The 25,258-nt window shown below is 46.8% G+C and overlaps 1 protein-coding gene across 2 annotated transcripts in view; it reads right to left on the bottom strand.

The window, feature by feature from the left end:
* E75 (ecdysone-induced protein 75) overlaps positions 1-25,258 on the bottom strand; it is a 101,569-nt gene that overhangs the window by 7,166 nt on the left and 69,145 nt on the right. For both annotated transcript variants that reach the window (XM_076779090.1, XM_076779091.1), the window contains exons 2-3: positions 8,714-8,802; positions 577-721 (exon numbers count right to left, since the gene is read on the bottom strand). In XM_076779090.1, the coding sequence (XP_076635205.1) occupies positions 577-721; positions 8,714-8,802 (234 nt within the window). The remainder of the gene's footprint in view (positions 1-576; positions 722-8,713; positions 8,803-25,258) is intronic.

Raw genomic sequence — 25,258 nt, 5'->3', positions numbered from 1 at the left:
GCGTCGATCGAATCACCTCTCGCGGGTTTCGCGGCGAAAGAGGTCAACGGGAGGGATCGGGCGATGTTTCGAAAAGAAAGCAAGCTCGTCGAGGCCCGATCGGGGGATAATCGTGGCTGCTTTCTCAAACGGCGAACTGGCCACTTTCGCCCATTGCGACACTCTTGCCGTGTCGCGGGGAGCAGCGTTACGCAAACGGTCAATGACCTGGCACTCTAGATTTTAGAAACTACTCTTTCGGAGAAATGTGTTACACGACGATCGTGTGTCCCAGGGAAAGCGCGGCTACGCGGTGCGGTAATAAGTTTTTTGCACGACTTTGACTCCGCGCAGAAACGAGAGATGTAGCGTGAAAGGGAACGATGCACAGGAATTTCTCCCGACAGGGAGGTGGAAAATCGTGCTAAACGATCAGGCAAAGCGTAGAGCTCGCGAGAACGAATCTAGAAAGTACCATGCGTTTAAGTAAATACTTCTCGACTCTGATCAATGGATGACGTCGCATAACGTACTCTGACGAGCTCTCGACTGCGCCTCCGCGTAGGAGAGGAAATAGTAAACGTCGAAAAGACTCACCATCACGACTCATGCCGACGGCGATGCACTTCTTGAGGCGACAATACTGGCAACGGTTCCTGTTGATTCGCAGGATGCTGCACTGCTGGTTCTTGGTGCAAGGCCGATACTGAATCTTCTGCTGAATGCTCCGCCGGAAGAATCCCTGCGAATCACCAACGAAACCCTCGTCAGTCTGACCGTCACTGTCCGACGAGGACCCCGACGAGCAATTAGTCCCCGTGCGCGGGGTGGCCAGGTCACATTCGCACAAACACCCCATTAATTCACCTGGGCCAATTGTGCGTCGCGGTTGTCAATCACGGGGGGAATCGGGAAACGACGGTCGCGTGCCTCTCGCACGCCGCACTGGGCCTTTGGTTTCCGACCGATCGGTCCGGCGAAACGATTTCCGTGCGACGAACAACACGGGAAACGACGCTACTGATACGAAACGAACCTTGTCACAATTTCTCGAAGCTCACTGATAAAGTTGCACGCTCGCCCCGAACCATCAAACTCACCAACGAACCGACCGTAACTGTTCGTCGAGTCGAGAAACGCGAGTTTCGGCCAGAGGGGGGTAGAGGGAGGCAAAGAAGCGACCGTTTGTATCGGAGCTTGGCTGTGGACTGGCTCTTTCTAGCACAGAGAGCATAGAGCCTCGGCACATTGCCTCTGGCTCGACGAGGTGGGGGACACTCTGACCCAATTCCCGGACGTTCAACCGCAGTTCACCGCGTGAAAGTGAGAGTCCCCCTTGCGCGCACTGGCGCTCCGCGTCTCGCTCTCTCGCTCTGTCCGTCTCCGTTCCGCCGCCTGACCCGTTCGCGCGCGCTGGCAAACCCTCTGTATCGCGGTCTTCGTCGGGCGAACGGACCGCGCGACCATAGAGGCTCGCGCGCTTCGAGCGCTCTACTAACGGGTTCCTTCCCTCCTCTCCCCTGACGCGTTCTGCAAGGAACCACCCTCCCGGAGTGTCCCGCCCTACCCTCGCCTCCTATTCTCGATACCTCGACCCCTCTGACAGCCACGAATAAACGCGGGAAGCGGGAACCCCCCTTTCGCCACTTTCGTGCCACGGACCGACAGTTTTTTGGGGCTTGTTTGCTTTTCGAGAACGACGATTCCTCTTTACTGTTCCAGGTGAACGACCTCCGTCCTCGACGATGGTTGCTTAACCCGAATCGAGTGCCCGGAGTTCCATTTTCTCGCCTACTTCTACGCCCAAAAGTAAAGAAAAAGAACCAATCGATCGAACAAGACGAAACCATCGAATCCGTCTATCGTTAGGCGTACGTTTCGCGTCGGGTTTTTCACGCGGTAGCGCCACTAATTGAGAATGGCAAAGGAGGTAGGTCAGGGCGGAGGAACTTCCCGGCCCCGTATCGGTCAACGACCTCGCGGCTCGGTTACGTAACGAACGACGCGTGGAACGTCGTCGTTCGTGCCGTTCGTTCGTCGTCGTCGTGCTCGTCGTCGCGTATCTTCACCGCGATGTCAGCGGGCGCAGGCGCGCGTGTATGCACGTATGCGTACGGAATTGGCGACACTCGTCGTCAAGTGACTCTCTCGTGACGTCAGACACGCGACCTCGCCTACCTCAACTTCGTGCACAGCCCGAGACGAGAGAACGATGTACCGTTGCACCTCCGCGCCCGGCCTGTCAATCGGTGCACGCGTTCGATGCAAGTCAATGAACTGTCAGCGTTGCCAATGTTAAGCTCTCCTATCGCCGTCGTTTCCGTTTCTAATTCTTCCTACCCGCTACGGGGTTTCTTTTCAAAAACTGGAATAAAACTTTCAGTTCCGTAAATATATCTTGATTATGACTTTAAAGTACTTCAAATTCCAACAGCGAGCTACTGGAACTGGAGGTCAACGGAAAATATACGAAAGAAATAAGTTTACCTCTATTAAAATTGCTCGATCAACTATTCGCTGTTGATGTTTCAAATTAAGTAGCAATCTAGTCGCGTCTAAGGAAAGATTACGGAAACTGTACGAAAGAAATAAGTTTACCCGTATTAAAATTATTCGATAAACTTCGTTGCTGATGTTTTAAATCGAGTAGCGGTTTGGTCTCGTCTAAAGAAAGATCAGCCACCAACGACTCCACCGGGACGAATTATTAATTTTTTATTAATCCAGGTGCAATGGAATTCATCGGATAACGAACCGTATATTTTCGGTGGACTATTAATAATTTCGCGTCGACGAACCGTAATTAAAGATCGAAATCTTACGATGATTTTATTATCCCGTCTCTGGCTGCGATTATTTTCCGTTGCACGACGACTACCGTGAAAATCACGCAAGCCGCTAAATCACGGACGACAAATTGTTATCGGCCGCGAGCTGGTGTCGCGGATGCCCGGACGAGGCCAGCAACCCCTGTTGAACCCTTTGGTTGGCGGGAATCGGGCAGAGGTGGGACTAGCTGGGGGGGAGGGTGGGATTGTAGGAGAATGCGGTGCATCGATCTCTCAAACCGTGCATTCGCCCTGACGGGCCAGGGGGCGACCACCTTCGCGTGCTGCCTCGACTTACGTTCGCTGGCGCACGCGCCTCCATTGTGTCACATCCACGGAAAGTGCAAACGGATTGCTATCGAAGCCTACGATCCGCCGTGGGAATCGACGGTTCGCCGAAAAATATCGCCCGGAAAGAATGTTCGAGACCGTGGCGATAGATCCGATTCTACGAAGGCACGACAAACTCACGGACTCTATGATCGTCTGAATTGTAAAATCTATCGAAATAATTCGAATCTTTGTAGATACTTGAAATTTTACGGTGGTAATAATTTCCCATCGAAACTATGGTGAATACGTTTTACGTTTGGTAGAAAAAGATAAATCGAAACTCAAGAAAACATTTTTTCATTCGAGGCTTCGGAAAATTTGTCGGATACCCGCGCGATCGGAGTAACTCTGGTACGTCTGTCCACGACCCACTGTTTCTACTTACGCTGAACTCCAACTCGTACTCTGTTTCATGCATACTCGATGAGTCTTTATTCTTTATTTTCGATTTGTTATTTTATCTACCTCCTGTATGTGAAATAAGATTTTCATAACGATTGGCCTATCGAAAACCGTTGAAATTTCTTTCACCGATGGGTACGGTAGAGAGACAGAAAAGTTCAGCGAGTAACTGTGACTCGTATCGGGTCAGACGCGTTAATCAGCCTTCGTGCACCTTGTCTACATTCTACTTACTGATGGTGTCGCATTCCCCTTAAGCCCGGTCTTTCTCGAGTAGTTCTGGCGATCGATCCGAAAACGAGACCTTCCGGCGCGTCAAAATTTCGAGTCGTTGAACGCGGACGTCCGAATCGCGGGACGCTAGGCGATCGTCATCCCTTTTAACGCGCAGATTCCTCGCGTCCAACAACCCCGGGCACCGATACTTGCCGCGAGTCACGTTCACCGGTTCGCTTTTATTTTCCGCGAAAGGAGCGAGTTCGGCGACGGTGCGGGTTTCGCGTGCATGTGCATCGGTGCGCACCCACACACGGCGCAAACGTGTACACGAGAGCGCGTACAGAGATGTAGGTAAGGAGAGTGTGGGATATACACACGACGTGGTCGCGGGGCCAACGACCGGAGCGCGCGATTGCATCGATGGTGGGGGGTTGTCGAGTGGTCCGGAGGGGGCGGTAGGGGAAGGTGAATGTATCTGCTCCCACGGGCGTAGGGCGAGGGGAAGGGGAACGAAGACGGAATACGAACGAGCGAGAAGGAGAGCACAGGAGGCAACAAAGAAGGACCAAAAGGCGAAGAGCGAGAAAGAGAGGGATCCGTCGAGCAATACCAACGGGGGTTGAGGGAGGGAAACAAGAGGGAGAGGAGAGGACAGGACACGAAACGGAGTAACGGTGACGTACATAATGCGCGCGCCCGTCCCGGCGCATGCGCCCCGATAGCTCTACGCTCCGCTCGGGGGCATTAACCGCTCGCGCGTACTCGCTCGCTCCGACGCGCACCTACGACCCCAAGAATTCGCTGCTCGCTCTGCTCCCCGGACGCCGATGTATCGGTCAAGTCGATCGCCGAGGTCAGAGATGCTGATCGCCCGCGCCCGTTTCATCCACGCGACGCGCGAAAACCAGACACCCGGCCACCAATCTTATCTAGCTGCGAAAAACGAGCGACGACGAATTTTTATCGATATTTCGTAGGTAATTCTTTTACGCGAAATTTTACTATGCTTAAAACGATTGTACTTTCTTGTTTTTGGGAGCTTAGCTCTCACGTAATCGGGTGTACCAAATTAAATTACGTTTCACGTTGAATTTTTACTGTTTCGATAAAATTTTTGTTTTTTGGTAGCTCATTTTTTATGTAATCCGGTGTATCGAGTTAAATTAGGTTTCACGTTGAACTTGTAATGTTTGAATATAATTTTCAAAATACTTAAGGACGCGAGATTCTGGCAAACTGGCAAACTTGCATCATTAAAAACTTGAAAAATAGAGTTTATACAAAGTTGCACTCAGGAAAATGTGCATATGTTTCGGGGGGGATATTGTAAGATGCGAATAATCGTTTGAGATTCCAACGAAATCGTAATTTTTGAAATGCTAGAATATATAAAAATGCACAAAAAAACGAGAGTAAAGGATTCTGTAAGCGTCGAGAAGATTTCGAAAATGTACGATAAAACTGAACAAGTAACTGGGTAAATTCAATAGAAACGAGGAGAAGAAATGGTGCCGTTGGCCGACCAGCTTTAATACTCTCGTTTGACCTCGAACAGTTCGCTGCTCTATTCCCCGGGCATCGATACCAGGGAAGTCGACCGCCGAGGTCACCACTCGAACTATTTTCTATTTCCATCCATACTCGGCATCTCTTACGGATCTCTGATTAGATCTATTAACACCATGCCCGATAAGCGAGACAACGGTTATATGCGAGACGATTGAAAATAGTCGATGATATCGTTTTCCGTAAACTACCGCGCAAAAAATATACCATCAACGGAATTCCGACTTTGAAGGTTCGAGTCGATCGGGTTCACCATTATCCCGTAATTTGTAATAAATACGGTTCCCGGCGAGATCCCCTGGCGGGGTGATTAGATTCGAAACGGTGATTCGTCGGATCCCCCGAAGACGACTGAACACGACCCAGAGAGATGATCGTTTCACCCAGTTTCCCGAAAGCGGAGCGAACTCGACGGGCGAGCGATCATCCACGGAGCGGGGTGTCGTATTTCACGGGGTGGCTTTATCGGGGCGGCACAGAAGCGTGACGTTCGATTCCGCGCGGCGGGGGCAGAGCGTTATCTTGAAGCGCTCCCGCTCTGGCCGGCCGGAGATACCGCGTCGAGCGAACACCTACCACGATAATAAGCGGCTGACCCGATTCTAAAGTAGATGCACCGGGGTCAGTAACCCCAACCGAGCACCGAAATACCCGCGCAATCAAATGAAAATGAGATCACGACTCGTTACGACATCAAAAATGACGGTTAGCCGAGAGGGAGGCGGAGGAGGAGAGTCCGCGGCGATAGGGGAGGGAGGAGGAGGAGGTGAGAGACGCGGAGGATGCGACGGAGGTGGAGGAAGGAGCTAGAGGGAGCGGAGGACGGGGGAGGGAAGGGGTCTAACCCGCGGCGGAAGGGGCACCAGGAGGAGGAGGTAACGTCGTGTGACGTAACTGGCTCGGGGGTCGACGACCGGAGGGTTAATGCACCGGTCGCCTGGTTTCAACCCTCCGGAAAAAGAGTCGACGCGCACCTCCACCGTTGATTGTCCCGCCCGGGAGATTTAGAGAGAGGAACGTCGACGCGAAAATAAAGAGAAAAATACCTGTTTTTCGTTTCGTGGCACGATGCTCGCGCACGGTGTAACCCCGGCGCGGCGACGTGCTCCTCCGCCGAAATTTCAAGGGACCTAAACCGACGGTTTCGCGCGCGAATTTCGATCCAGAGAACGTTGACCCTGCTCGAACAGTCGACGAGATATACGAACGTTTCGAAAAGCCCACGATCGACGGAGATTCGGGAGGGATCCCCTTTCGTGAATCGAGCCGCTTATTTAAACGCGACCGGAATATGCCGTGGCTTTTATCGCGCCTTTATCGCGGCCACGCGATCCCGCCAACGAGAATCTCTCGTGCCGTAAAACTGAGCCCAGGTCAGTGACGCGTGCACGAAAAGTGTCGCGGGGGGCAACGCACCGACGAAATCCGGGCCACCGGTCGAGAGAACCTACTCCCTACGGTTCCCGCCATTTTCTACCTTACTCTTTCGAAGCAAAGTTAACCCGAGCGTCAAAAGTTGCAACGTTTACGGAGGACGCGGTATCGTAATTCCTTGAACCTGCGCGAGGGAACGAGGAAAAGTAGCTTGCGGCCGGTCGCGGGAGTCGCCATGGCGAAATAGTGCAACAGCAGCGCGACCGAGCGACCCAGTCTTAAAGATACCCAACACTCTTCCGCGTTCTCTTCCCTTTCCACGGTTGCCTCTTCCAGCACCATAAGACGGTCTCTACCGCTAGCGGCTAGGTCACTCGGCGACTACTCGTTCGGCATAGCGCCTGTTACGGCGCTGCGGCCATAAGTTACTGACCCAGTCAACTAGCCCGGGGCTGAGTGGGGGAGCCTAGACGGAAAACTCGTCGTTTGGTCTCTGTCCAGTTCCTTCTTTCGCGGAGGATCGTAAAATAGGACCAGCAAGTCGGGACACTTTCTCTTTCCCGCGGTCGGCCGTCATCATCTCTGCGGCTTTTCGGGGATCCCGCCGGTCCACTCTCTCTTTCTTTTCATCCTTCTTTCGAGAAACGACCGTCGGGTGCCCGAGAGACCGTTCTGGGGGAAAGTAATCGTCAAAACTCTACAATCGTGACCATCGTCCACCGATTCGTTTCGAGGAAGCGTCGAAAAGAAAGAGAGATCATCGAGTCTCGACGGTCGAGAAAGATCTGCGAACGGAGCGGCGATTCACAACATCTGGCAGCGCGGTTCCCCCTACCCTCGATCCCTCGTCGTAGTGGAGGTGGCAAAGCGGTCGGGAGTGGGGGCAACATTCTACCACTACTTCGAATTCGCGGCCTGCGGTGCCCCCCCCCTTGTGCGCCTCCTTGAAGTCGCACAATGACGATCACGAGGACGTTGGCCTTCGCGGGACGTAATTATCGGTCTCGAGGAAAACAATTTAAATTCGATTCGGAGACTTTGCGGGGATTTTTGCCGGCGATCGACGAATACGTTTAGCGAGAATTGGAGCAAATCGATCGTAAAGAATATTTATGGCGAGAGATTTATTTTCAACGGCGAGAGAATAGAAAAAGGAGGGAACCTGGACGCAGGAAGTCCAACGGACGGATGTGCAGTCTCTGTTACGCGTACCTGTGCAATTTCAAACGTCCCGTGGCGCGGCCACACGAAAACCACCGGACACAAAGCGAAAGGTCCGAGCGTCTACCTGTCCCGGACCCTTCTCACGCGTTTTCCCAATGTCCCGAAGTTTATCGCTCGTCAAACAATTCCGCCACATTCTACCTTTCCGCTACCTTTGCGTAACCGCCCGCGAGGCTATTGTCCCGGGATCGATCATCCTCCACGATTTCCACGAAAAATAAGCGAGCTGACCGTCGTATCCTGTTTCGTCCGATGCTTCTCATCGAAAACTACGAATTCTCGACGGTGTAAATATTCGCTAATTCGTAGCGCAAATACGCGCGTCCCCGGGCATATCAGCTGCGTCAGCGCTCGATAAAGATCGACGAAAGAAAAGGGACCTTGGCGAGATTTTTCGTCTACCGGGAGAGGCTGCTCGATCGAGGAGGTAACGTCAAGGATCAGTTGAAACGTCTCGCGATTTCCGTGTAGACAAGGTCGAGCCCGTGCTCGGTCGATAGCTTCTCCCCCGTAGCCTTGATCGCATCGTACATTCGTATTCAAGCTCCGTTCACTTCCTGGCCACATGGCGTCACGGTTCAACATTTTTCGATACCTTTCGTCGACGCGTCGTTCTTCTTCTCTAATTTCTCCGACGACCGCGCGAGGAAAAATATCGAAAACGTCGCGGTTATTCGTAACGCGACTCCGTGCATAGCAGTCGAGCAAGCAAGAATGAAAACAGGATCCGTCGAATGTTAAAACGGAGTCGCGTTCGAGCGGATATCGAGTGGCGAATTTCGACTCACCTTGCATCCCTCGCAGGAGTGTACCCCATAGTGAAAACCGGACGCCTTGTCCCCGCATACGCGACACAACACGGTGGTCCCGTCGAATTCTGCAACACAAGAGAGAAAAAAAAGAATTACACTTCACTTCGCGGCGGACCGCGAACGTGTTCGCTCTCCACGTGGCGGAGAGCGCGCGTCAGGGAGAAAGGTGGGAGAGAAAGAAGAACACTTTCTCCTCTCTCGCGGCGAGTTACAGCATCGCTGTGTTACAACTTTCTGCTTTCACTCGGCTGTCACGCAGCGCGATCGTTTTTCAGTTCGACGCGGGAATATCCCCCGGATCGCAATCGTAAATTTAATTCCCTCGAGAAACCAGTTTTCGATCGGTCGAGTCGTACCTATGTTTAATTCGGGCTCGGGTTTCGCCGACGAGACGGTGGAGTCCATGGTGGGCATGTTCGGGCTGAGATGATGAGGCAACTGGGCCACGTGATAAGCACCGGACATGCTCTGTGAGACGCAAGACATGCGCGACGCGGCAAACGCGCGTGAACCATGCGACGAGATGCTAGAGATCGGCGATTCCGGTGCCGGGGACGTAGCCGCTGTGGCCTGTGCACTGCTATCCGGCGTCAGAATCATGTTTAACGCGATCGTCGACGCTAACAAGGAATCCAGGATTTTCTACGATCTTTGATCTATCATCCACTTGGCACGGCACTGCACTGACTGCGAGTCGAGGACCGACATCGGTCCACCGTGTTCCCTTGGATCACTGGACTAAATCACAAACTCACTTGTTCACGTAAAATCGATAAATCCTTCTCTCTCTCTCTCTCTCTCGCTCGATCAGTCTGTACCGACTTAGTTGAGCACCAAAGGTTAACCACGTGATAACCGAGGAATTCGAATCACTGAACGGGAGTCGAGATCCTACCGAAGGCAAGGGCAGGTGCGTTCTGTGGCGACCGATGGACACCTCCTCCGTGTTATACGCGAGGACGACAACCGGGTGCACACGAGGCGCGAGAGAGGAAGGAACGAACGAAAGAGCGCGGATGGAAGGCAGAAGAGAGAGTGAAAGTAAGTGTTCGCTCGAGGGAGGTTCGCGTTGGTCTGGCTGGAGTTCGGCGCTGCCGAGTGTTGGTTACCTGGGGGCCGTGCAGCCCTTACTCGGAGCGACGCCGGTGGTGGGGAGGGATTGATGTGGCTGCCTGCTTGCCAGGCTGCCTCGACCATCTACAATGTCTACGCCCTGGCTACCTAGTATGTAGTAGAGGACACACAGCGCACCGGTGCGCTCTTACAGAGCCCCCCGAGAGAGTTCATCGTATTTTCAATGCTGGAGGTCACTGACAACCGGCTGCGGGCCCGGGCACTGGCGTCACGGGCCCAACCAATCGCGACGACGCTCACTGGGCCGCGTGCCGCCGCGATTGGCCCTCGCGTATCCCCACCGCTCGCGCGGACCTCTACCGGCCGGCTCTCCTTCCTCCCATCGGAGGAAGTTCATCGGCCGAAACCTTGACTGAATTACCCCGCAGCAGCGGCCAAGGCCATGCGCCCTCTCGCTCGAGCCAACCGCGAGACCGTAGCTTGTCGTTTCGCCTTCTGCCTTTCGTTCCTCTCCCTCTAACCTTGCCGGCTTCCTCCCGGCCTCTCTTCTGCCTCGTTCCTCTGTCTTTGTTCCCTCGGAGCGATCCTCTGCAACGCGACTCTGTCCCGTTCTCGCGGATTCCCCTTACGCTTCTGTTCTTCTTTCGTCTACATCCAATTGTCACACTCGTCGAACCTTCGATTTTGGGACCTTTCACGGGGGATGGCCAAAGAGGGTGAAAGGTGCTCCAACCCTTGTTTCGTACGTCGATTGGAATGTAATTTGTGCTAGATATTCGGTGGATATTGGCTGTGGTAGATGATCTTTTACTTTTGCACTGTGTGCAATAGGTTCGTTTTGCACGTATACAGAGAGTGGCCCCGCCATAATCGTCCTTGTTGCTTCAGAGATGGATAGATGGCGACGTTGCCAAAAATCGCGGATTTTCAACAATTTGTATGAAACGTATATGTGTATATGTCTTGACGTTGACGACAGAAAAGGCGTTCGGGGGTCCTCCGTGTCGGTGACTCTTTTGTTTATGATACGTAGACTTCGAGAGCAGAGAGACACTCTGGTCGAGAGAAGTCGCTTATGTCTTTTATGTATTTTGTGTCATATAAACATAGGAATAATAAATAATATAGTTGATATCGTTAAGTTTAATGTGTCCGAATTTTTTAATCTGACCACACGCCTGTAACCATCCTTGATATCCTTACAAATTCATATTTTTCCAATTAATTCGTCTCGAAATGGAAATATCGATTCGTTCGTGGCTACGCGAGTTGGTAAAGTTATTTTTACGTTCATTTTTATTATTTATTTGAGTCGTTTTGATTTTCGTATTGGACGAACAGAATTCATTTCGCTAACCTTGCAGATTTTATGTCCCCGTCCGTAGCAAATGCCACATTGAAACCACTCGGTGTCCTTGGGAACACTAGAGGTAGGCCATATTAGGCACACGCACACTCGGAGAAGAAAAACTCTAGTTTCATTAAGAAAAATGCTCGCACAGATTAAATTTCTCAAGCACGCCATTAATTACTGCTTGCGCGTTCGTAGAGTTTTCGGTCCTTCTACGACTTGCAATCACAGTATGTTTAAGATCTAATTCAATTAACGACACATTTTACTAGCCAACGCAACGGTAATTTAATTCCACTCTAGAGTGGAGTTTTAGAAACACCGAACTAAATAACCGACCACTGGATATATTCAAATAAAGGGTCGAGCTGTATACTTTCTTCGAGGAAAGAACAGTTTGCAAACTTTTCCTCCTAAAGAATGCTCGCGACGTACAATTTACCTTATATCGTAGCAATGCCCTTTTCATATGAAAGATTAAAATTTTCAACGGAGCGCAACAAGTATTTCTATAAAGAGTGCTCCACAAACTTTCGAGCGCTTGCAGAGGCTAACAATTCCGAAAACTTCTTCTTCGCTAAGAACACCTTTATCGAAGAATTTCTTGTCATTTTACAACTTTGTGCAAAATTCTAATCCAGTTAAAAATTTCGAGCAACGATGAACGTTTTATGGAATAAAAATTCCAATTTTAATCAGAGGTTAATATAAAAAAAATGTATAAATTCCTGTGGTTAGCTGTTGCTCGAATGTTCTTTGGTCACGCGAAATTCGATGGTGCCGATAACAACTCCGATTCGAAGGACGAATAGGCACGTGCATGCTCGCGGGCAGAAAACGTGATGGCAGTTCGATGAACTTGCCTGTCAGGCTTCTTCGGTTACGCGGTGTTCGCGCGAAACTGTCTCAAGATTTCGGATTGTGTTTGCCGTTTTCTTTAGCGTCCTCTGCTACTAGGCCACCGCTAGTGGAATTTTACGGCTGCAGGCGTATCGTTTTACCGCTGATCGAGTGACTCGAGAAACGATTTCTGTTCGCGCGGGAATACGCAACCTCCAGGGTCCGTCGATCAACGTTTACCAGAATACCAAGTAAAAAGAGTAAACGCACGGTTATTCTTTTCCGGAGTTTAGTTTCTAAATCTTTTAAGATTTATGGCAGACCGTGGACGGTGTGCTTAAAATAATTCTAGTCTATAAACGTGAAATTTGCTTCGAACGCCCCCGCGTCGTTTGCTCGTTACCGCCGAATCGTTTCTCGAGGATCAATAACGTCACGATTAATTGCTAGTCGTGTACTTCCGTGTGATTTATTGCGCTCGGATTGCTGGCTGCCTTCTGGTCCCATTGTGAGGTCCTCCTACGCGGGCTGGTGCGTCGCCGCCACCTGTCGGATCACGATCGCCTACGCGTTTTGTAACACACTTACCTTTGGAACTTTCCTTTCCCTCGAACGATGACATGCGACGAGACAAAGAGATCGGCCGATTCTGTACGAAATGGACAATTTTACATCCCTTGTATTAACTCTGTCATAAACGTATCGCAACAAATTAGATGTCATTCTTCGACTAGTCTCGATTCATTTTTCATTTTAATTTACGATTCATCGAACTGTGTATTTTTATTGTTCGTGGCATCCAAGGAGTTAATAAAAAAAAGAAAACAAATATCTCACGGAAGTCGAATGCAAGAAACATAATTTTTCAAATCGTACCCACCATGAATTTGCATACATAGGCGTGTTTAATAACAAAGTAGGGAGAGTCTTAAAAATGAACGTTTCGTACGCAACGAGCTAATGGAGGGTGAAAAAAAGCATCGTCGAGAAGAAAACTGCTCACGGTGGAGAGATTCCTCTTTCTGGATAACCCGTCCCGAGAGATGAAAAGGGGGAACACGAGTGTCTTCCGGGTGGAACCGGAAGTATCTCTCATTGTCGAGACGAAATCCTCCCGACGAGGGGAGATTGAGCGCGGAAACTCGATATTTTGCTGAAAAACCTCGAACGAGATCCTCCAGGAGGGAAAGGGTCGTCCACAATAAACTGGAAACCCAAACACGAGCCCCTTCTCAACCCTTGCCTGGTCGCAACCCTTTGGCCGAGGAACAGGCGCTCGCGAGAGGCCGGACTCGTAAACGTCGTCGTGCTTTTTTCCTCTCGTTTGGCCGGGCGTCGTCGGTTTATTGCTGCTTCATAAACGCATAAACGTAAACTTTCTCCGGTGTGTGTGCACAGGACCGAAGGTGTCCGACCAGCTTAACGGTCGTCGCGATGGCCGTGGTGTCACGAGACCAGCCTGGAAGTTAACGTCCGCCATCATCTACGCAATAATTTATTTTCATGATTTTATGGCAGCGCTATTACGAGCACTGACCCTGTCCCTCGCCTCCGGCCGTGTCGACCTTCTTCGTCGGTCGATTGCTTTTTTCTCTGTCCTCGCTCGTTTATTCCTTTGTCCTCGTGTCGGTGCGTCGAGCAGCTTTCAATTAGAATACACAACGGCGAGGCTAGGCTACTTTTGCCGATCGGCAACCGATTTTCGTTTCTGGAGCGCGCGTCAGCCGGTCGTAAATCGATCGAACCTAATTTTTCCGTGCGACAGGACGATCGTAAAACGATGGCAAAACGTTACGTTCGATTCTCCTAGGCTTCGTTTAATTTTTATACGAGCAAACAATGTCGAAACAATCTTTTTTTAAAAAAAGTGCATTACTATAGCACCACCCAAGTCACTTCTGCATAGAGTTAGGCAACTGAAAAAGCAATTCTCAGCTGCTGCGTAAGAATAGCACCAAACGGTAGGTGTGAAATATAATAGTAACAATGATACAATTGAGATATTTTTTAGACTTTATATAAGAGTGATATTTACATGAAAGTCATTATTTATCTCTGTAAGCTTATATAGTAAATTTTGTTGCATTACAACTCACAAGTCCGAAACATTAAAGTTTGTTATGCACCGCACTGTAGCGTTCACAGTGTTCTAAAAAAATGTTTACCAAAATTAAACCACAAAGAAAATAGATAATAAAAAATAAAATCGAGGACCAAATAATTGCATAAATCGTAAAGGTAAAGGATCGACCTGGTGCGAATCTGCAAGCAAAGTTGGACGGACCTCGAGTATAATGGCCGGCGACGACGGAGGTCAGACGAAGTCGTTTCCTTGAAATCGGCTAGCGACCTGCAGCGATACCCATTTATATGCAACGAATACACCGTGGCCCTCGCGTGGCATCTAATTTTAATCGAGCAAGTGTAAAGCGATCGCACGTGTCGGCATTATCGGACTCCGGACGAAGAATCCGGGGAAAACGTGCCGGAAGAAAAGCAGAGGGCTTCTGTCTCGACCCTGTGTGCCCAAAGATTAGCAACGATTCTTCTATCCTTCGTTCGCGAGAATCTTCCCAAACCATCAATTAGTCGGCTTCCCATATTAATCAAACGGATTCCTCCTTCGTTTAACATATACGTAGTCGTTATCAGAACTAATTGCAACGCGTATCGTCGGTTTCGCCATTGCAACCGTTATTGCTCGAGTAAATTAATTAAAATAATCACCGTAATTATCTGTCTCTCGCAGATTTGATCAGGCTAGAACGTTCGAAAGCAAAATAAGGAAACGTTCGACGACTCTTCACCGCGAACGTTTGAGGAATGGCTGCGTCAGATTCAACAATAAGGACATCGCGTCGAACGCGACTGCGTGCCGCATCGGCATAATCTATCGCGCTTCCTGAGAAATTTATACAAACGGCTATTCGCCCGCTGGTCGACGACCTCTAGCAGGAAAGAGTATTAGTGAATCGTCATCGTATCGCGTATCGTTTCTTCCACGAATTTCGAGGTTCGTCACATTTCCCTGCATCGCGCGCTGGTTATGTTAATCGAACGTTATGTTTGTTTCTTCGAAGGAATGCGGCTGGTAACGGTATAATTCGATTTTCAGCGAACGCATCGGACAATAGACAAAAATATAATGATTTTTATTTTCGCAAAAATTCTTTTATTTAAAATATTAGATTACTGACTGTTTCCAATTCCAGTATAATAAATTATTCGTTGTTTGCCAACGGAGCAAGGTCAGATAGATCGATCGTTATGCAGGTCACCGTCGTATCTCGATGAAACATTTTTGATCGTGTTATGGAACGCGGCGTAAAGAAAATGACCAATTAACAGCATCGCCGTAATTCGCTGGAAGCGAGATAAAGAAACTCCATCGGTGTTCGAGAGTGCTAGAACAATTCTAGCTCTACGCCCGCCTAAACTTTTTCCACCGAGCATCGTAATAGCGGAACCAGCGACGCGTGGAGAGGCGAAGATAAAAATGTAACGAGCCAGAGCATAATTAGAAGCTATTTTCACGCGGCAATGGAGGCTTCATTGTCTACCTTGCCGTGTCCTTGGCACTGAACGTCCGGTCGCCGACCGACGTTTTGCCTTCGTCGACAGCTTCCTAGATCGTCGACGCTTGGTAACTGGAGTGGCCACGTTCCGTCATATCGTTGACCTCGTGAAAAACATGTCGAACCGATCAAAAGAAACGCAACGTGAACCCTCTCCAACACTCCTTTCAATATATACAAAGACAACTCCTTATATCGAGCGTGGTTCGTTACTGATCAATTGGATTCTTCGGGTTCGAAAACTCTAACGAACGATTTGGTACGACTATTGTAATATTTTGTTACTGTTAACAATTAGTTTTCGTCGAAGTTGGAATGCAACGAAGACTGTGTTGCTTGACCTACTTGTTCTGCTGAATCTACGATATCTAAGTAATCTCTTAAGAAGCTGGGGGCCTAAAGTGTGGACCATGACATAATTTAATGACGCTAGTGCCTCGCGTTTCAAGTTTTTGGTACCCATAAAAACTCACGAGTTTCGACGGAGAACATAAACGTTACTGTGTGACTTCCCCAAGATCAAAGTTGAGGACCTGAAAGTGGATCGAAGTTGATGAAACAAATTATTTAAATATTATTTTGTTCTAACTGTGATATCGAACCACGAATTTTAATACTCGTTATCAAAGAAGACCGAGTTCAGGGTACAAATTTCTTCGAACGACGTTTACTTGGACCACAGGACGGGTTTTAAAAAACATCTGTAGCCTGGCCAGAGGAAGTATTTCAAGGCAGTCGCAACGACGGAGATGCCGTTGCATGTTGCAAACTTTATTATGGTTTATTATCGGTGCAATCGCGAGGTTGAACAGTTATTAGAGTTCGAGTCAAACGCGACGACCTGGCCGGGTTTGGTCGTTAGAGAGCCTATCTCTGATAACTTCCTGGTGTTTTCTCGACTATTAAGTGATCACATTGACGATTATGGCAGCGAGTACGGTAGCTGGTGTAGAATTATAGACGCGTATCTTCGCACTGTGCGATTATGCAATATCGTAATCTTACATAGTAGACGGATACGGTTTATCGGTTTTAGCAGGATAGCTGAAATTTTTTATTTGTTGGACAATTTTAGTTAAAGATTGCCTGTTCCGAATTTTGTTCGATCGCCTTGATGGGGGATTTCAAATTAAATCTTTAATCGTTTCCAGCGGCGAAAGTATTCTATGCCCTTTCCCGGTGATTTCAACGCCCAGAATTCTGCACAAGCGAGATCGAGGCGCTTCGACCGAACACATTTCATAATCTATTTCCTCCGTTGTTTCGTAATAGTATTCGACTTGAATTTCGATATACAGGGTGTTATCGAACTGGTGGTGCGAGCGGGAAGGGGGTGAATGAAAAAATAAGTCCGAAAAGTCAATGATTGAATTTATAAAAAACTTTCTGATGTTCTTCGAACATAAACGTAAGCGTGATCATATGCAAATGTACACGTATTCTACGAACACTTAATATCGATTCATCTAAAGAAAGAAATTTCAGGTTACGACGGTCTAAAATCAAATTTCAGTCTTGCAGACTATCGCGCGGTTTTGATCAGGCAGTGGATGCGTTAAGCAACGTCCTTGAGACCTAATCGATCGCGTCGAGGCTTGCAGGAGTCAACGACCAGTGGAATCCTCGAGGAACCATCGAACTAGGAGCTTCCCAATAGAAACGTTCCTCCGCCAATCCGTTAACGCGACGTATCGTGCGGTTCTTCGGAACGCAATTACAGATGGTGGTGGTGGCAGAGGGGTGGGTGGGGGGTCTGCGAGCCCCTAGCGGGGCCCCATTGTCCCGCGGTCCGTTCTTTCGTGAGAAAGAACGAAGAAAGATTACATATCGCGATAATAAGGTGGTAATCTCGGGAAGGTGCACAGAGGCGTGCAGAAAAGAGAACGGTGCCGCGATGTTCTTGCGGCCTGCGAGCGCACCCGCTGCGTTGCTGCTACCACCGTTGCTGTTGCTGGTGCTGGTGCTGCTGCAGGTTCAGTGACATCAACGCACGCATGTGCGTGACGCGACGTGCGCACCGTTATGCCCATAGCCTGCCCTATAGCGCCCACTGCGGAAGTATAACCATATACTTGCTGGCACGCCGTGTGCGCGACGATCGACGACCGATCTACCTGGACGATCGCTCGTTAGGCTCCCAGTTTTCATCGTTTAAGATCGAATCCGCGACCTCTGCGACCCCTGCGCTGGGAATCGTGCTTTATTCTCGAATCGATCATTCTTCAGACGGAATCGCTATCGTTGCGACGTTTCCGTGTATTATAGATTCCAGTATAGGAGATACTGGAGGTCAATAGTAACACTGACTTTGGAATACAATAACTCAAAAAATATTACACCTGAAATAAAAATTTTTGTATGAAAATGGTACCTAATTATGTGACAGTATTCGATCACGGTTACTTTATTATATGCCAAGTAATACTCAAGTTATTAGGAAAAAATGGAAGACTTCGATTATAGTATTGTATATCATATATGCAAAATTTGCGATAATCGGTACGATGGATCTTAAATTGTTAAAATTGCCCCGTGTTACTATTGACGTAATCGGTTTTAATGTGATTTCAAATATCAAGTGGAGCTATTTATTCTTGGCTTGGTTAATAACTCGCGTCGTGGAATATGTTATATTTGCTAGGGGGACTGAAAGCTGGAGAGAAATCGGAGGAAACCTGTTCTAAAATTTCATACGTTCGCTAGTTAAAGATATATTGAGATAATTTGTCGTACATGCGTGAATGGAGACTGAAATTTACTCGTCCTAATGGGTAATTTATGCGGGCTTGTTAATCATGCGATAGTAGACTACTCTATTGACTTCCATCTTTCCTATAACGAGGGATGGAATTATAATTTTACGATGAGATGGAGGTACTTACGATCAAAATGGAAAGGGCAAATATTTTCGAGATTTGAAACTCACGAATATTTTTTTTTAATACGATTATGTGCGTTCAAGGGTTCAAATGACCATAACCTCCGGATGATCTTCAGCATGGAAATTTGTATTGCCAGAACGTAACGATTTAAATGGATACCGGCGGATTATCTGTTCGGAACGTTACGTTCTGGCAATACAAATGTTCCCACTCAAGGTCATTTAAAGGTCGTGCTCCAGGTCTCCGTACCCAAGTGCACCGTTCATGGAAAAATAATACCTGCCCCAATTTGAACGTTGCAAAATACAAACCTGACCAAACAACTGCTTTTTTTCAAGATCGATTAGACTTTTCAACTCCCTTGTAAAGTTTGCATTGAATCTCAAAGAATATTTTAAATAAATCTTAAATAGAATTGAACGTCACAGAGAAGTTAAACAAACATATCCTCCATTTTAACACATATATGATATTATTCACCGAGGAGCTAAAGAATGTAATTTTCAAGATTACATGTTAAAGAAAATAAATCTGAATAGGTCTCTTGAACTACAACGAGGCTCTAAAACTAAGTTCTACGACATATTTCTTGTTTCCAATTGTCTAAAAACAAGGTTTCGTTTTCGTGGACAATTTGAGGGGTCTGGTCTGGCAGACAACGTGTTAATCTACTTCTTGGACTCCATAAGAGAGCAGAATTCCACTAAAACGTCCATCGATCGATCGATACAGCTACGTCGAACCTTAAAAATCTTCTTTCAGAATTTTGTTACGTAACAGACACGGGTTTTCGAAGCCAACGAAGGGGGGTAGCGGTTCGAAAGCGAGGCGAGAGCTCTCGATTTCGGAGCTCTCGATAATTTAATTCCGCGGGCAAACCGAGCGGCCGCGAGCTTACCGAACCCGTTCGGTGCCGTTGACACAGATTCCGGGGCCAGTGTGGTTCTCGGGCGAGATATGATCGGGGACACGCGTCGCATGAAAAGAATTACGCCAACGGAGTGCAGCGTGCATCCTAATGCGTGTGCAGCGGCCGCGAGCACGTTGCCCGGGCAGCTGCTCTTTCACGCCCACCGAAACCTTCCGTCTTCCTTCCTTTTTGACTCATCTTCCCCCCCCCCCCCCCCCCCTCCTCGTTCGCCTCTGTCGGATTTTTTTGCTTCCTTCGTCGCGCGGGCAATCGACTTCCTCGTGGTCGATTCGAGCCCCTTGGAAAAACGTTCCTTCTCGTTTCGATATCGTCGTTCTGTTGGATATTTCTGCTGTAGCGTACATTTGTACGCGGAGGTCTATCTGCTCGATCAATTTCACCCGTTAGACAATTTTCTTCGGCGGAAGATTCACCGCGAGAAATGCTCCTGGAGCCAGATTTAGGTTTAGAAGTTACATCTTTAAGAAGCAGAGACATCTTTGTCTCTCCAACTGTGTAACGAAATACAATTCTAAATATATTTTGCGGGTGCAATTGTTGCACTTTTAGAAACAGAGAATATCACAATCCGTCCCATTAGCGCGACTCGACCTGTAGAATTAGATCTAGAGGCTGATTTATAAATAGATCAGGTTCAGCAGTTTCATAAGGCTGTCAATTGAACTAGTTCTAGAAAAAATCGGGTACATCGGTCAATTAGCAATTAGATAACGTAGATCCAGAGATAGAACAGGTATCTCAGACCACTCATCCCTCGATTATAAGTTACGGCTAATCGTAGACGCTATTTCAATTGCTGTTTTTATTGCTGTCTCGCCTCTATATTCGTTCGCGACAAGCTGCATTTTCCCTTTCGCGTTCGTCCAGGGAAAATCGTTCGTTGGAGGATTCTTTGTATGATATTCGTCCAACATGTGCATATCAAAAATGTGATAAATATTGTTGTAATTAATATATTTCATTGAAATTTTCAGGAGTTATATTAGAATTTCTTTTCTTGCGTTGTCGGGGAAATTACTAGAAAAACACACGCTTGTCGTAAAACGAGAATACTCGTTTCCCGTCGGTAATGTGTTAACATTCTGAATCGCAAATATTCCACCGTTCATACGAGATGGTCAGTCGTCGGCTGTTGACAAGGTTTTGTAAGAGTCGTTCTCGATACTTTAAAGGAAGTAAACGTGTTTTCATCAATCGTATACCTTTCCCCGTAAACTCAGTTCGATCGTGTCGCGTTGTGGCCGCGATTGTACCCGTCGCTCTGTTGCAATATTTTCTTTCGTTTCGATAATCAAGTCTTTTTTTAGGTTCAAACATATACAACTTACTTTAATCGATCTAGAATTATTTTGTACAATCTTCGATAATTGTAAATTACCAGAGATCGAACACCGTCGTACAAATAACGTGTGATTTAAATCTTTTTTATTTCGATTCGATGGAACCATACGATAGGAGTTGAGTACGAAGCCCGATACGATGGCGAGGGTCGCGATTAAAATAATTTAGCGGTTGCTGGAAGCTGGCGGGGGTCAACGATTCGCGAATGGAGATCGCTGGAGCGACACAGGCCGCGACGAAAGAAAAACGGAAAAAGTAATTTCTCTGCTGGCGCCTCCCGTTGCGGGTCGGACGATGGACGACTTGCGCCGCGACCTGCAAACCGAGGCAAGGAGGCCGTTCGATCACCTTGTTGCACGCGTTGCACATGCATCTCCGACTAGTTTCTCCATTACAGTTTCATTTGGTAATGCATAGTCATGCGAGCGCCTCTGTACCGTGAAACTGGGCATAATTGAAATGGAACGGCCACGGTCGTTGCTCCAAATTTCACGGAACGGACGAACCAAAAATAATTCTCGTACGTATCGCGGAGAAAATTTTCTTTTCTCAAACTTACGTCACTTTCCTGCAAAACACCCAGTCAAAGTTCTCAACGCGAATCGTTAATAGCTTCGATTATTCGACGGCAACAGTCGTGGATATTTGTAAATAAAAGTTTATAGAAAATACAAATTCTAGTTCTATTCTGTTATAGCTCCCCTGCTCTATCAATTAATAATTTAAAAATAAAAACAACGCAGGAACACAATAGATACACATCTCGTTTCCTTAATTCATATACCATCGCTCGCATTAGCATTAGGTCGTCCCAAGAGTTTGTACCGTTCGATATTTTGAAATTGGCGAGGATAAAGTTTCTAATTTAATAGAAAAGAAGAGAAAATTTGTCAGTCCAGGGAACCCTTGAAATTTTAAACGTACTAACATCAAAGCTCAAAGTTTGGAATTCAAACTGGCTTTTCTTGATCGTGCTTGAATCCGATTGCATGAATATTTTAGTCAGCATATAATAAAACTGAACAGTTAACGTTTTAATGAGAAGCGTTCAACAACATTTTAATCAAAAATCAAACAAGTTTTATAACGATCTAATTTGGCTTTGCTAACCGAAGGGGAGAGAATTGTGAAACGAAAAGAGATTACTGCTTTTCATAAAATTCCACTATATGTTTAAAATGTTACCTTAAGCTGTAGTACAAAACTCGAACATACTCGACCTAATAGATAATCTGTGTCTGTCGATCTATTTCAGATTAACTATCTCTTGCAATTTTTTATCTTAAGCACTATGTGCAATTATACAGGGTGTTTGGCCACCCTTGGAAAAAATTTTAATAGAGGATTCTAGAGGCCAACATAAGACGAAAATCTAGAATACCAATTTGTTGATGGAGGCCTCGTTAAAAAGTTATTAAAAAATTAAATTAAAAAATTTCAAATCGTTCTGGAAAAATTATTTTCGGTTGCGGGGATCAATTGCAATCATTTTTGGTCATTATACATACCGCCGAAATCCTACCCACTTTCTAGAAAAAAATCGAGAAGGTGTGAAATTTTTCGACGGAAAAAGAAAAATTCCAAATCGTTTTAAAAAAATTATTTTCAGTTGCAGAAGACAAGTACAATCATTTTTGGTGAAAAGACATACCCCCGAAGTCCTGCCCTTTTTGGAGAAAAAAATTCAGTACAAGCGGAACTTTAAATATTAGTAACTATTTAACGAAGCCTCCACCAACAAATTGTTATTCTTGATTTTCGTCTTATTTTGGCCTCTAGAATCCCCCATTGAAATTTTTCCCAGGGTTGGCCGAACACCCTGTATGTAAATCGATGGGTTCGTTGCCCGTTAAATGAATAATAATTGAGCCATTGATGACGAGTGCTCGGTTGGACCAAGAAGAAGGCCGATCTTCGTTCCGGATTTTCACTTTCACGTTCCGTAGGATTCCCCGCCAGGAAAGACGAAACGCCGAAATTTGATCTCTCGATTCGCGTCGATTCAACAAGTACCGAGGAGCCGCGTGGCCGGTCTGCGTCGCGTTTTTCCTCGTTTTTCGCGATTAATCGACGGAAGAAAAAGCGGTTTACCGCGAACGTCGACGGTGGGAGGTGGAATGAAGCGTACTCGGCGCAATCGACTCGAAGTGGCGATGCGAAGCAGGCCACTTCGGGGCCGCGGCTAGTGGCACACGTTCCTTCTTCTCCGCTCTTTCTCGTGGTCCCCTTTTCTGCCGGTCGAGCATCCAGTACTAATCTCTTTTTGCGCCGTGTTTCGCAGGTATTCCAACAACACGACGCTTTCGTTGAAACGCTCCGGATAAGCTTGCCAGGGGAATCGAGCGTCCACTATTTATCTCCGACGATCGCCGCGCGTTTTCGACCTTGCGATCGAGAGTGGAATGGAAACTCGAGGAAAAGCAAGCTCGAGATACCGGACGGACGGTTGCAGCGGACCCGACCGGAGACTTTTAAGTAATCACTACTTGGATAATTGAATAGTTGGAAAAAGGGCGCACGTTACGAATGCTCCAATTCCTTTTTATCGCGGAACCGTGGTTTGCAGGATACGATTTCTAGTTAATCACTTTCTTCTCAGCGAAGCACTGATAAATGCTTTGCTTCTTGAAATGAAAAACGAGCTTCTTAATTAAAATCGATCGGCAACGATTATTTTTAATTTTATTTCGAGTCACGTCGTACAGTGGGGTATTTGACCCGAAAATCCAGACATGCCTATTATCAAACTTCCATAATTTCGTTAATATTGATACTTTATATTGGAATTGTAGGATTATGGGTAGAATTTCACTTTTATTAAATACGTAAAAGTATATCTTAGAGATCTGTTTTTGAACTGTGCAATTCACCCGCAGAAGAAAGGCAAGAGTGAAGCTAAAACTAAAACGAAACTGTAGACATAAACAGTCATCACTGGAGATGATTTTTGTAACATCGTGAGACGGTCAAATCCAACACTTTATACCAACGGGTGCCCAAGAGATAAAATCTTTTTATCTAGTTTATTTTATTTGTTTTCTTTTTTTCCGAGATTACCGACAGGAATCTTTCGTTTCGTTTCGAACAATACCTTCCAACCTCACAATGCGGTGCACAATTCTCTTTCAAATTGGTCCTGAAACGGTTCAGAAGCGGACATTGCTACACTAGCGAGCATTATCGTCGAAAATTCCATCCCCGGCAGTGTAACAAAGCCAATTCCGGATAATATATTATTGGTCGTATATTAGTCCTAATCCCACCGTGGTTTTCCACTTGAATTTCACGCCGTTCGTCGGTGGACATCGATCGTGTAACGGTTTCTCGCAGTGTTTCTTAACCTTCCCTTTTGGTAGACCTCCCTAAATAGAACTAAATTATTCCCTCTTCGATAATATTCTATCCTCGCGCAACTATTTTCCCGAACCTCGTCAATGTCCAATATTTGTTCAAACAATTTTTAAAAATATACATTCAAACGTTTTACATTTTCTACTAAATAATCCCCCCCACCCAAACAAAAATACATTTTTCCCGCAGAATAGAATCTTTTAAAAAATTCTTTTTTTTCGCCAAAAAATTTAGGCATCTTTCTGAATTTTTTTTCTCGGAAATACGTAGGATTTCGGGGTTATGTCTATTCACCAAAAATTATTGTAATCGACCCCTGCAACTGAAAATAATTTTTTTAGAACGATTCGAAATGTTTTAATTTTGTCGAAAATTTCCACATCTTCTCGAATTTTTTTCTCGAAAGTGGGTGGGATTTCAGGGGTATGTGTATCCACCAAAAATGCTTGTAATTCAACCCTGTAACCAAAAATAATTTTTTCAGAATGATTTGAAATTTTTTAATTTAATTTTTTGATAACTTTTTAATGAAGCCTTTTGCAGGGGTGGTCGTACACCCTGTATATTAAAATCAACACTTTTTTACATTCACGAGACAATCAGAAAATAAATTTATTCTTTTCCGTGGCCACAGCTCGTAAAGATTTTAAACAAAATGAAATAGTATACGTTTGAAAAATTACATTAAATCGTACGTCGAGGGGTTAAGAGGCACGTTTCGCAAAACAGATGTCACGACTGTCTCGTTGCAGAAATGATGTCAGTATCAAAAAGCAAGGGAACCTAGCAATCTTGATAGGAAGGCGTGTCAAGCACCTGCTACGACGAAACAAAGTGTACTAGCTTGGAAACTCTCGACGTCCAGACCGATGTTTACCCAACACTCTGTTGCTTATTTTCGCGTGTACCGCGCGTATCGAGAGCTTAGACCATCAATTTCGACCGCGTCCTTCTATTTTCCATGGTTTCACGTAATTTCTAACTCGAGGCTTTCATCGACCACGATCTGAGAAGCACTGGTTTATTGCGAATCACGGTCGACCGCGAGCCTCGTCCACGAAAAATCACCGGCCATTGTCGACGAATCGGGGCCCTGGGTCCCAGAATCGGACGTGTACAGGTACCTGCACGTCGGTCGGAACAGTAATGCGATTATAAGACGTTGTTTGTCAACGG

Source organism: Colletes latitarsis, chromosome 11 (genome assembly GCF_051014445.1).
Source record: "Colletes latitarsis isolate SP2378_abdomen chromosome 11, iyColLati1, whole genome shotgun sequence".
NCBI lineage: Eukaryota > Metazoa > Arthropoda > Insecta > Hymenoptera > Colletidae > Colletes > Colletes latitarsis.
This window is presented reverse-complemented; position numbering and strand designations above follow the sequence as displayed.